The following is a 13,312-nucleotide window of genomic DNA, read 5'->3' as shown; positions in this document are numbered from 1 at the left end:
AGCACTTGTTCCTCTACTGTGTGAAAGAATTGTTCAATATCTGACTTGATAATATAAAAGAATTTCATGACCACATAATTGATACAGCATATAGTTCACAATTGTAGAACTTTATTATGGTTCAGCTCAAATAAATATTCAAAGATACAGTCTAAAAGTCAGATGAGTTGCTCAGATGCTAAAGAATCTGCCTGCAACGCCGGAGACTCGGGGTCAATCCCTGGGTCGGGAAGATCCCCTGGAGGAGAGAATGGCAATCTACTCCAGTATTCTTGCCTGGAGAATCCCATGGGCAGAGGAGGCTGGCAGGCTACAGCCCATGGGGTCACAAACTGAGTAACACTTTCACTTTTCAGGCTCAACTTGGAAAACATACACCGGAAATAAGTGGTCCTACCAGAACCATTTTATGGCTAAAATGCTATCAGTCTGTCTGTCTGGTCACACTGGTTGAATAGGTTTGTCTATTACCTATTCTGTGAAATGTTTATTCTGGACTCTTGCCAAATTGATCGACTATCATCTGAGAAAATAGCTTGTTTTGCTTTCCTAAGGGCACAGGAAATATATTCTAATTTTTTCCTTTTGAAGAAAAAAAAGTGATGTCATGAATGCCAAAATAACTGAGGTCTACTATGTAAAGCATTACAAAGCTGTGCACAGTAAAAGATCATGAAGTTTGATCCGCATCTAAGACTGGAGGTGAAAGGAAATCAAACAGGTAGGGTTTTCCTCTCTTTTCTACACAATCCCACATACTCTGCCATGAACATGAAGTGACTTCACTCATATCCCAGAAAAATAAACTAAGTTAGAAGACGGGGAAAAAGAATAGGGAATCACATAATGAAAAAATAAAAGACAGATGCCTTGCTGGTTCACCCAAGCAGATATGGTAGGATGGAATTAAAGACCTCAGGGAAGAGCTAGAACACAGCCTACTTCCAAGCCAACATGGTCTTGGCTAGCATCTAAAATGCAGGAAACACATACTCACGGGCAAAACAGAAATGCTCTTCAGTCATAAAAAAAGAAGGAAATTCTGTCATTTGTAACAGCACGGATGGGCCTTGAGGGCATTAGGCTGAGTAAGTCAGACAGACAAAGACAAATACTGTGTGATCTCACTTACACGTGGAATTAGGGGGAAAACCGCAGAGAAACAGAGATCAGATTGTTGTTTGTCAGAGAGTGGGGTAACTGGTAAAGGCAGTCAAAAAATACAAACTGCCAATTAGAAGATCAGTTAAGTCTTGGGGATGTACAGCATGGTGACTGTAGCTGAAAATACTGCATTGTATATTTGGGAGGTGCTAAGAGAGTTGATCTTAAAAGTTCTCATCACAAGGAAAAAAATTTGCAACTGTGAGGTGATGCTGCTACTAAGTCGCTTCAGTTGTGTCCGACTCTGTGCGACCCCATAGACAGGCTCCTCCGTCCCTGGGATTCTCCAGGCAAGAATACTGGAGTAGGCTGCCATTTCCTTCTCCAATGTGAGATGACAGATGGTAACTAAACATTGTGGTAAGCATTTTGCAATACACATATATCAAATCATTATGTTGTATACCTTAAACTTATTCAATGTTACATGCAATTATAACTCAATAAAATAGGAAGAAAAAACTGAATTAGTAAAAGATATATGATAATATAACATGCACTAAAATGAATCAGAATTAATGTGGCCACTGGATGTAAATATATTGTGAACTATATATGAAATCTTAAATAGCACAAAATATGCTGGAATACTGAAAGCATTCATTTGAATAATAATCTTCCATGCATATATATATTACCTTTAGAAGATGTATGCTGAGGACTCCAAGACACAAAGTTCTGTATGAAACCCAGGGTTCCCATATTCACTCAAACACTGCACCGTGCCCTGAAGATTTCCTCTAAATTCCCCCTTTCTAAGTCTCTTGGACAATACATTTTCTGCCTGTCCTTCACATAACTAGAAGACTGGATTTTCCCAAGTACTGGAGTGACTTTGATAAGGGAACCTGCCTACTACCCATCACATTTTTATAACTCAATCTGTTTATAAGAATAATTCAAGTTCATCACTGACATTTAGATACTCCAAAAAAATAATTCCTCATGTGCACATACACAAATATGTTCAATCAAATTTGTGTATGTGAATATTCTTCTTGTGAATATTCTTGTGAATATTCTTCTTCAGATCTGTCAATTAAAACAGGATGTGGAAGGAATTTTTTCATGTCTTAATCTGAATTCCATTTGACTATAAAACTAAACAAAGTGTGCCACTATTTCCTTCATTTACATTCATTACGGCAGATACTCTATAGCTGGCATGGTACAACTGACAAAAAATAAGTCCTCAATAGATATCCCAGAGCTGATGATTAATTGTGAAATGCAATATCCTTCTTAACATTTTATAGATATTTTAATGTAAAATTTAATGTGTAACCATAACCACAAAGATATATACACATACTTTTATCTCCTTTTGTTTTTAAAATAGTAAAATCCAGAAATGGCATCTGAAGGCCAAATTTTACTATTTCACATTCAAGAAGGCTCACTGGAAGCATATTTTCGATAGCCAACTAGCATTCTCCTTGCAGAATAACATATTTTAAATATTTAAAGTAGAATGAAACATTTAGGCAAAACAAGATACAAAGTGAGCATTTACAGCACTTCCTCAATTATGTCCAGTATACAAATAAGTTTTGACCTACTTCTACCAGATACCAATTGCCAAAAACCATTTCCAGAAGAGAATTCTGAGCCTTGAAAATATCAAATACTTATTTGCTGAACTCTAGAAATTATATACTCTCCTTTCAAACGCATTCGTTATTTTAGGCACAGTTTTAATAGACTTAGTTAACCACTTAGAACTAGATTGAAGTGAGCACATTGTAGAGACAGATCCTTCAACAGCAGGACCAATACCTTGGAAACAGTCCCAGTGCTGATGAGACCATCCATCCCATTACTGAAATGCATCCCTATCAGGTGGCAAATAGCCACTGTCTTCGAGTCTGCCAGTTTCTCCCTTCCTACCACTCAGGGTTCTCTCCTGGGATCCCCAACCCCCCACCATCAGCCCCCCTTTCCCCACAACAGGACAATCTGAACAAGGAAAGCCTGGCTCAGGAAGGGGCTTTCAGAGCCCGGCTAAGGCGCTGCACCCAGCTTCTGCTGGGTTTTATCAGTGCCTTACTACACTGATAGTTAAATACATGATCCAATGAGTCTGTGATACACATTTTCTTCCACATTTTCACATTTCTGAAATCAACGTTCTTCTTAAAATAGAAAAACAGTGAGTCTCAGTTTAAGAGGCACCATTTTTTAGGGTCACATAAAATAACGACTTAAAACAACTTATAATCAATTGTGCCTTGTGCTATGTGCTAAGTCACTTCTGTCATGTCCGGCTCTTTGAGACCCTACAGACTGTAGCCCTCCAGACTCCTCTGTCCATGGGACTCTCCAGGCAAGAATAGTGGAGTAGGTTGCCATTTCCTTCTCCGGGATATCTTCCCAACCCAGGGATTGAACCTGTATCTCTTACATCTCCTGCACTGGCAGATGAGTTCTTTACCACTAGCATCAATGGTGCCTTAGAATCAATGAAATGAGGTATGTTGAATATCCCTCTTTGTTGAAGGGATAGTTGACAACTGAGAAGAAATCGGGTATAACACTAAAGAAAAAAAAAGCTTAGCGTACCAGTCTGCCTCCGTTTTCTGTAGAAAGGCAAACAAAATAAAACTCCAATTATATTCTCTCCCATGTCCCATTTTAAAAAGTGGAAATCAAGTACCAAACTAAATAGTTTTAATTACCTTCAAAGCCATCATTATCAATGTCGCCAAGATTGACTATAGATTCTCCGAATCTTGCAGCATATTTGTCACTTCCAATGAGCTCTGTTTCCATTTCGTTCATTACTGCTCCCTAGATGGGAACAGGGAGAAAGGTGTCATTATAATACTCCCTGACAACTTGACACATGATTTACTATTGTAATTGGATATGGATTTTTTTCTTAATGTTTCAAACAGGTTGGACAAACTAGTCTGAGTTTTAGTACACACGTCTCAGTTCAAGTCAATAAATATTTATCAAGTATGTCAACACATATAATAGTATGATTAGAGCTCAGAGGACAGAAAAAAATGTCAAACTCATGAACCTTAGCTTTGAAAGTCCAATAAATTATTTTGATAATTCAATTGAGCAAATATTTAGTGAGTTCCTAATAAAAGCAATGCACTGCGCAAAGGATGAATGAGTGAAAGAGCACGAGCAATGAGTGTGTAAGACACTCCCTTCCCTAAAGAAGCCATAGTACAAGCATGTAAATGACTAAGAGGCATTGCTTTGCAATATCACCAAACAAGGAAAGCATACTAACTGTGAGAGTCAGCAGAGATTTCATAAAGGAGGTGGTTGTCAAGGTGGCTACTAAATAATGGGCAAAGTTTTGATACATAGGGAAACTGACCAGCAAAATACAAATTGCAAAGAACTTGGCTACCTTGGCTTACTTGGCTAATGAGCAGTATGTGCAAATGAATAAGACAAAAAGAGTAAGACTGGAGTTTTACGGGGTGGGACTTTGAATGCTGGCAGAAATTTACTCTCGACTTAGAAAACCAGACAGAGCTACTGAAGGTTTCTGGGTTGAGGAGTGACATGACTGACTGGCCTTGGGAATCTTTTTCCAGCAGCACTGTGGTGGGAGTTGGTCAAGAGCTGTCTCTGATTCTGGAAAGTGAGTTATTAGACATGAAATCATGTCTCAGTGGATTTCCCTGGGGGCTCAGCAGGTAAAGAATCTGCCTGCCAAATGCAGGAGACGCAAGAGACTCAGGATCGATCCCTGGGTCAGGAAGATTCTTTGGAGAAGCAAATGGCAACCCACTTCAATATTCCTGTCTGGGAAATCCCATGGACAGAGGACCGTGGAGGGCTATAGTCCACGGGGTCGCAAAAGTCAGACACGACTTAACGACTAAACCACCACCACCACAATGTTTTAGTGGAGTTATTGCAATAACAGCTGCCAGATCTCTTTCCAAACTCTGATCATGTCACTCCCTTGTATTAAAAACAAAAACAAAAACCCATGCACAACTCATCATAGATCTTGTAACTTCTCAAACAAGTCTGTTCATCATTTCCAGAGCACACACATATTCTTCCCTTATGAAGTGCCCTTCACCTTTTATTTTCCAGCTAAAAAAAATTTGATTCTTGTTTTGCTCATAGAGAAATGCCTAATTTAAAGAGCAGAAGGCATGAGAGGCTCCAGAGAGGATGAGGAGATAAGACAACACAGGGCACTGAGTTTCAGGGGGAGAGTTTAAAGATGTGGTGATCACTCTTCTTCAAGTATTCTCCAGTCACAGAACAGTGACCAAGAGTTCACTCAGGACCCCTGAGAGCTCTTTCAGCAGAAGTAGAAGCCAGCATTCATTCAAGTATCATTCTTTCTTCAATTCACTCAAAAACAATTACTGAGCACCTAAGTTGTCCAGGATTCTTTCAAGCCCTGAGGAAATAGTAGTAAATAAAACAGACGATTCCTCTGCACACAGGGTCTACACTCCAATAGAAGAACAGACAGACAATAGTAAACCACACCAATAAATATCAATAACCTCAGATATGCGCATGACACCACCCTTATGGCAGCAAGTGAAGAGGAACTAAAGAGCCTCTTCATGAAAGTGAAAGAGCAGAGTGAAAAGCTGGCTGAAAACTCAACATTCAAAAGACAAAGATCAGGACATCCGGTTCCATCACTTTATGGCAAATAGATGGAGAAATAATGGAAATAGTGACAAACTTTATTTTCTTGGGCTCCAAAATCATTGCAAATGGTAAATGTAGCCATGAAATTAAAAGATTATTGCTCCTTGGGAGAAAAGCTATGACAAACCCAGACAGCATATTAAAAAGCAGAGACGTTACTTTGCTGACAAAGGTCCATCTAGTCAAAGCTACCGTTTTTCCAGTAGTCATGTATGGATGTGAAAGTTGGACCATAAAGAAAGCTGAGTACTGAAGAACTGATACTTTTGAGTTGTGCTGTTGGAGAAGACTCTTGAGAGTCCCCTGGACAGCAAGGGGGTCCAAACCAGTCAATCCTAAAGAAAATCAGTCCTAAATATTCATTGGAAGGACTGATGCTAAAGCTGAAACTCCAATACTTTCGCCACCTGATGTGAAGAACTGACTCCTTTGAAAAGACCCTGATGCTGAGAAAGATTGAAGGCAGGAGGAGAAGGGAGCAGCAGAGGATGAGATGGTTGAATGGCATCACCAACTCGATGGACTTGAGTTTTGAGCAAGCTCCAGGAGTTGGTGACGGACAGGGAAGTCTGGCATGCTGCAGTCCATGGAGTTGCAGGGTCAGACACGACTGAGCAACTGAACTGAACCAAACTGAATGTCAAGTAGTAACTACTGTCTTTTCACAGTTAGGAACAAGAAGTGGGAGGGCAACAAAGGAAGAATAACTTATAGCAGAGGTTTTAAAAGTGGAAATCAATGATGAAATTAACCCCAATATTCAATACCTCTATCGAGTAGTGTAGAAGTGAAGAGTCAACAAGAGGGTAGTCTAATGGGAGAACTCCTCCCTTGCCCTTTAAACAAAGGCACTTCACTTGTATCTGTTTTTCATATTGGAATTACTGAAGATTTCAATGGGAAAAATGGTTCTTTATTGCCTTACATTAGGTATCTATACCACTGTTTAAACTGTTCTCAAAAACTTTAGTTGTAAAAAAATAAAAGTATGTAAAATGAGGATGCGGCTTCTATTAGGGAGACCATTCATTGATAGGAAAATGTGAAATATCTATATAAGAAAAAGTAATTCCTGATTTCACTATTAATGAGATAACAAATGATCACTTCACAGATGACACCATTTTACTATTAAATTTAGGTTTAAACAATCTAGGATATGCCAGTGCATAAATGATTTTCCTGCTTTATACTTGGAATTTGAAGGATCTCTCAGCTTTATAAGACTATTTTCTCTCTTAAATTGCAGTGAGTTTAGTATAGTGCTTAATATACATGCTTATTAAATGCTCTGAAATCACTGATTAAACAAAATACTTTCCAGAAACAGATTTTATTTTGTTAAATCCCAAATAAAAATACCGTGACTTAAGAAATGAACCAATTTTCTCACAAACATGTTATTGCTCTTAAATCAGATATAGGCCAAGAAGACCCCACTAAGGCCCTATCAATTCTTTCTTTTGATTTCATGCCAAGAAGACAGACTGGCAAGATAAGGCCAGTAGAGTTCCCTAAATTGAATTGTCAAACGGTCAAATTCTACTCCAAAATACCCCTAGAATTGAAAACTCAATCATAAGCAAGTAAACACTTATTTGTACAACTACTACATCTGCTTTGGAATAAACTACTGCAGTTTTACATTCTTATCAGGAATAAAAGCTATATGAATTGTGCAAATTAACATTTTATCAGAACACATCTTGCTTTCAACTGTTTTCAAGTCAAGAAATTAAAAACAGTTTATGCTTTATCTTCGATGTCTCGTAGTGCTTTATAATTACCAAATTACATGGGGATATTCACCGTCAAACTAATAGGAGATCCACATTTTTAGGGCCATATAAAAGTTATTCTTTCAAATTAGAGTTGCACAGTGCAACTGGAAGAAACTGTAACTCCCAGAGTGAACACATACAAGCTGTGTACAAAGAAACTCCAGACAATTGATCTCATACTTTCAAGATATCAAAATGGGGCAGCAGCCCATTAATCATGACATCCCATTTCATTTTTAAAACATCAGTATAATATCATAATTTTTACGTTCATCAGTAGAGTAAGCCTAAAAAAATTTATAGTCTCAGAACTTTGGAGTAAGTAAAGCAACGGTTATGATCAAAGTCCCATAAACAGCTTCCAATCTGCGTGCAATCAAACTTACAGAACCAGAGTTGATGTACACAAACACTCTTCCTTCTTCCCTGATGGTGCTCTGCATGGGAGCTCCCACAAGTAGGTCTGAGAAGCCATCTGCGTTGAGGTCCACGGCACAGATAGATGCTCCAAAATAAGACCCAAGCTGCTCCAAGGCAAACCAGATCCAGTCATTGAGAAAAAAGCAAGAGTTACTCACCAAAGCCCTCAGTGATACCAAAGTTAGAGACATATTACCTTTTTACCTTTCATTTCATGTAAGATATTTAGTTCTTTTGCATCAATGCTGAATATGTATGCCTGCAATGGGAAAGAGAATTAGGAAAGATTAGATGATTCTCACATTAAAAATGTTTCATTCAAAACATTAATTTTCATAACTTGTAATTGCTCAAATATATTTTTAAAAAAATATTTTCAGAGTGATACAAAAGGTTTAGGGAACCAAGTTCTCAGGAACAATCCTACTGTTCCTTCAGAGAGAACACAGAAAATGGTTGTCTCAATTTTCAAAGTAAGGTTCATGTAATAACGCAACAAAAACTAGAATGAGAAGTAACATTTTGTTCTTTCTAGTCTTACCACAACTGTACCAGGAATGTAGCTGCCTCAATTTCTCTTCAGCTATAAACTTGTTAACCATAAATGTATTCCTTGGAATCTTGAGAAAATTCTATCTCAGAAACAGTTACTCATAAGAAAGAGCCTCATTTAACTTGTGTAATCTTCCTGAAAGCTTTTCTGCTCAATTTTATCTAAAAGCCACATGACTTTCACCAATCTTACCACTAAATGTACAGTGCTCATCATTTCCAGCTTCACTGCTGAGAAATTTTGCTGTTTATACTTTAATGTCTTATTCTCTCATGCAATCTGTTTGAACCATTTTGAAGGAATAAATTTTAAAAATGTAATTCTTACTTTACCAATCTGTTCATGTTGAGGGGCTCCTCCAACTACCTCAGTACTGTGCTGATTCCGAAAATGACCGGCTCCAACTGAGTATCCTTTAAGAAAATGGATGGAAGTGTGAGAATCGCCATTTGGAATGGGTGAAATTCATTGTCATAAATCCACTTACAGAATTAATCATAAATCCATTCAGAATTAAATTTTAAGACTGAATTCAAAATGACTACACTAAATAGAGTCAGACATCACTTAGCAACTAAACTACCACCAATACGGCTTATATTTTTAAACCTTAGAAACTGAAGCTAGCACCTTTAAACATGGTTTGTTAGTCTCTGCAGTGTCAGGACATGATAGTTTCTAAGATTACAACAGAACTTTACTGTAAAATATAATATTTTGAACTTCATGTAAAAAAATCTTCCTAAACTTCAACTTGTCTTGCCCTGAAACCTATTATGATAAAATTGTATGACTACAGAAAATGTAAAATATTCTTATTTTATTATGTGATAAAAGACATAAACTGTTACATTTTTTGTAATGCTTCAGCATATCCTTCACCCTTCAAGTAAATGCTGAATTGTAAATGAACTTCCTCTGTTTTAAAATAAATTATTTCTGCTTGAAGAGGAGGAAAGATCTTGCTTTTTCTTATTATAATTATTTCTGAGTATAGGCTGTTTTGGAGAAGGCAATGGCACCCCACTCCAGTACCCTTGCCTGGAAAATTCCATGGACAGAGGAGCCTGGTGGGCTGCAGTCCATGAGGTCACTAAGAGTCAGACACTTCACTTTCAATTTTCACTTTCATACATTGGAGAAGGAAATGGCAACCAGTCCAGTGTTCTTGCCTGGAGAATCCCAGGGACAGGGGAGCCTGGTGGGCTGCCGTCTATGGGGTCGCAGAGTCGGACACAACTGAAGTGACTTAGCAGCAGCAGCATAGGCTGTTTACATTTAAAGCAGGTTTAAACAAATCTGTACATCCTAAGAAGCTATAGGAAAAGCATTCCTTTTACTACAACAAGGGAATTAGTGCCAGAAAAAGATCTTAACTTTCTATAAAAATAAGGACTATAGATTATCTTACTGCTGACTTATTAAGTAATAATAAGAAGAAGGATAAAAATAGTTACGCTCTGGGAAATATTCTAAGAGCTTGTGAGCCAAAGGTCAATGAGCTGCTTTCAGACCCGTACTCTTCACAGTGTTACCCATTTGTCCGCAATGCTGTTCTGAGTCCCATTGACTTTCAACTGGTCCTTAAGGAAACTATATTTACTCATTTACGAGATTAATTGAGTTATTCATGTAGAATATTTATAAAAGCTCCTAGGAGATGACAGGCATTCAATTGATGCTACCTTTATAATAACAAGTTTACTGCATAAAAATATAAGCTTACAAGTGATTTACTGCAAAAGAATAAATTAAACCAGGAGTTCCAATCTAAGAATTATATATGGATGATAATAGTTACATATGTAAAATATTAAGTTTACTAAAGTTTCATAGACTATAGCCTTAAAGAGGCAGTTTCTGAAATGGCTTTTTAGTTACTACTGGCCATTTTGATCTTTTGAAGATATAATTTCCCTTATTTATAATTACTAGTATCCGTAAGGTAGAGATAATTCAAGTTTGTCAATTTTTACAGTACCTAAATAACTTCCAAATTTTACTTGGTTGTGTTTGTCTAAGAAAGCCTTGTATTTATTTGTAGTCATATTGTACACAAAAAGAGAGCCAGTCCAATAGAATGATCCTGGAGCTCCCATCACAATTAAATCCTATAAGAAAAAGAAAATTTATCATCATTTAAAAGTTTAATCTCACCACCCGAAACCTCCTCCAGATATACACGTTAAATAGTGACAAAAATAATTTTCATACATTTCTGAAATATAAGCATTTAATGAATTTAAAAGCATGCCCAAAAAAGCCAGAGAATCTAGTTAGTGAATTTTCACCTAAAATGAGAATTTCAGAGAAGAAATGCTGAAACTCTCACTTCACACTCTTTACTGGACATTACAATCAAAGGCAGAATCATTGAACACTAGAGTAAGCTGTGGGGAAAAAGGCAATGTGGTTTCTATCAAAGTAAATCATATCTGGGTAATTCATTACCATTCATTACAGAGATAATCATGTGCTGCCAAAGAGTAAAAAATGGACTTAATTTATTTCAATTTGCAAAAAGTCAATGACTAAGTTCCTTAATAATGTTAGCTTGGAAAAATATAACTCAAAAGGAACTGGGACATATTTGATGATAAACGTAGGGATTTAGAAAAAGGAAACAGAGGAAAGATTGGAATGAGTAGACATATTTGTCTGGTGAAATATGAAAACTTTCAGCAATTAAATCTATTTGACATTTCTAAATTTCCTAAACGATCCAAACTTTGAAAAAAGAGGTCAATTTAAACATAAAGTCAGGAAGAAAGCATTATTATTTTTCCACACTAGGCAATATTTATGGAAATTATTAACCTAAAGTTTGATACAGCCTGGCTACATACATTTAGAAAGCAGTCATAACTTCATAAGGGGTTACTCAGAGAAAGTGGGAGGTTTAGGAGTTGAGTTCAACTGTATATGTGACAGTGTTAGGAAGAAAATAACAGTTTGGGAACATATCTTATTTAAGAGGATATTAGCAAGTTCTTAAATTTCCCAATTCTCATACTTCTAACAAAAAATGTTAACTTATATGCTCTGCCCCAATTAGTAACTAAAAATAATATACTTAGATATTTTCAGTGCTTAAATTAACAAATGGCTATGGCTATTTTTTGATTTCTGTTAAATTCTTAATGAAAGTAACTTTCTTTAGTGTAGACTTTTAATTGGTCTTGGGTAACATAGCCATCTAAATATTAATATTTTATCAATACATATGCTGAATATCAAATGGCAAAAATTAGTTGTAATATACTCAAATTTAAGAGATATATTATTTGAATATTACTCAATTTTTATTTCAAAGCATAATATCAGTCTTCTAAGTCTTCAGAAGAATTAAAATTCTATATGTAAGCATATATAGCAGCTATTTTTGGGCTATTCAGTTCAGTTCAGTTCAGTTCAGTCGCTCAGTTGTGTCCGATTACCTCTGTGTAAAAACTAGATATTCCAGCTTGACATGATGCAAAATTCTCTCCAAATTGTCTCACATAATCTAAAATAAAGTAGAAAAACAATTAAGATTTCATTTTAAAACAAAGACAAAATCTGCATAATTTTGTTTATTTCTAAATCCTTATAAGTATGCCTTTTAAGATCTCTTTTACAATAGTATTATTTTAAAAATTAGTAAGTAGTAAAATTTAAGGTCACAGATCTCTTCCATATTGATCTTCAAAATATCCCTATGAAATAGCAATAGAGATATCTACGCAGTCTCTTTTTCAGGGGAAGAACAAACAATATACAAAAAGTCATCAGGTGAGCATCTAAGACAGATAGGGTTTATGGCTTCCAGTCCAGGTTTCCATTTAAAACAGGCTTCCTAGATGTTGTCCAGCTGAAAATAACAAAGGCAACATCTGCAAAGAGAGGGAGGGACTCTTCTTACAAACCCCCCACGAATGTGTGTTTTGTGAAACTGACCATGGGCACAAAGCTTGCTTTTCCTGAAGAACTGACATAAGTAAACCTCTATGAAAACAGAGGACCACATCTTTGTTTTAGTTTTGCTAACCAGAAATGTTGAATAAATTGCTAAGTCATTTATAATTATCACTACTTGTCATGCTTTTTAATTCCTTTTTCTATTTCCCCTGCTCCTATACATTTTTGAAGTTTAATTTTTAGTTGTCTTAGGTTTCTGCCATGTTTTTTTTCCCCCACAGGATGTGGCTAAGTTTATATATACGTATATATTTGTAGGAGAGCACATTGTCATCCATGGACATTATCAACCCTTGCATAAAGTTACCCAGAAAACACATGAAAAAATGTACTGGACCAAAATCTACACCAAAGGAGGCACCAGCATTTAATGAAGGAACCAGCCAGCGGCAGGACAAGAATTGCAGCACGTGAAGCATTCAAGTGCATCATCTCACATGATTAGAATAGTCAGAAGTGGTTGCTGGGCCAGTGGTTGCTGGGCCAGTGGTTGCTGGGTCAGTGGTTGCTGGGTCAGTGGTTGCTGGGTCAGTGGTTGCTGGGTCTGGTTGCACCAGACATGGGGCCAGCTAGATGGGGACGGATGCTGCAGTTAAAGGATATCTTTAGCTTGCATCTCTACTAGACTCTCAAAACAGATTTTTTCAGCCTATACAGCTAATTCATATCATCACACTTTTGTGCACTTGATTTTGAAGGAAACTGAGATCAGCAGAGTCTTTTCCAGTGAGTCAACTCGTCGCATGAGGTGGCCAAAGTATTGCAGTTTCAGCTTTAGCATCAGTCC

At 36.8% G+C, this 13,312-nt stretch overlaps 1 protein-coding gene across 1 annotated transcript in view; it reads right to left on the bottom strand.

Annotated features, from left to right (window-relative positions):
* The window catches only part of ITGA4 (integrin subunit alpha 4), an 89,488-nt gene that overhangs the window by 51,085 nt on the left and 25,091 nt on the right, over nt 1-13,312 (bottom strand). Inside the window, exons 5-10 of the mRNA XM_055398064.2 lie at nt 12,006-12,073; nt 10,550-10,679; nt 8,896-8,981; nt 8,212-8,274; nt 7,982-8,119; nt 3,840-3,951 (exon numbers count right to left, since the gene is read on the bottom strand). Coding sequence (XP_055254039.1) covers nt 3,840-3,951; nt 7,982-8,119; nt 8,212-8,274; nt 8,896-8,981; nt 10,550-10,679; nt 12,006-12,073 — 597 coding nt within the window. The remainder of the gene's footprint in view (nt 1-3,839; nt 3,952-7,981; nt 8,120-8,211; nt 8,275-8,895; nt 8,982-10,549; nt 10,680-12,005; nt 12,074-13,312) is intronic.

The sequence above is a fragment of the Moschus berezovskii genome, chromosome 2, assembly GCF_049115385.1.
Source record: "Moschus berezovskii isolate FMDL1 chromosome 2, NW_MosBer_1.0, whole genome shotgun sequence".
NCBI lineage: Eukaryota > Metazoa > Chordata > Mammalia > Artiodactyla > Moschidae > Moschus > Moschus berezovskii.
Note: the sequence above shows the minus strand (reverse complement) of the source record. Positions and strands in the feature narration are given on the sequence as shown.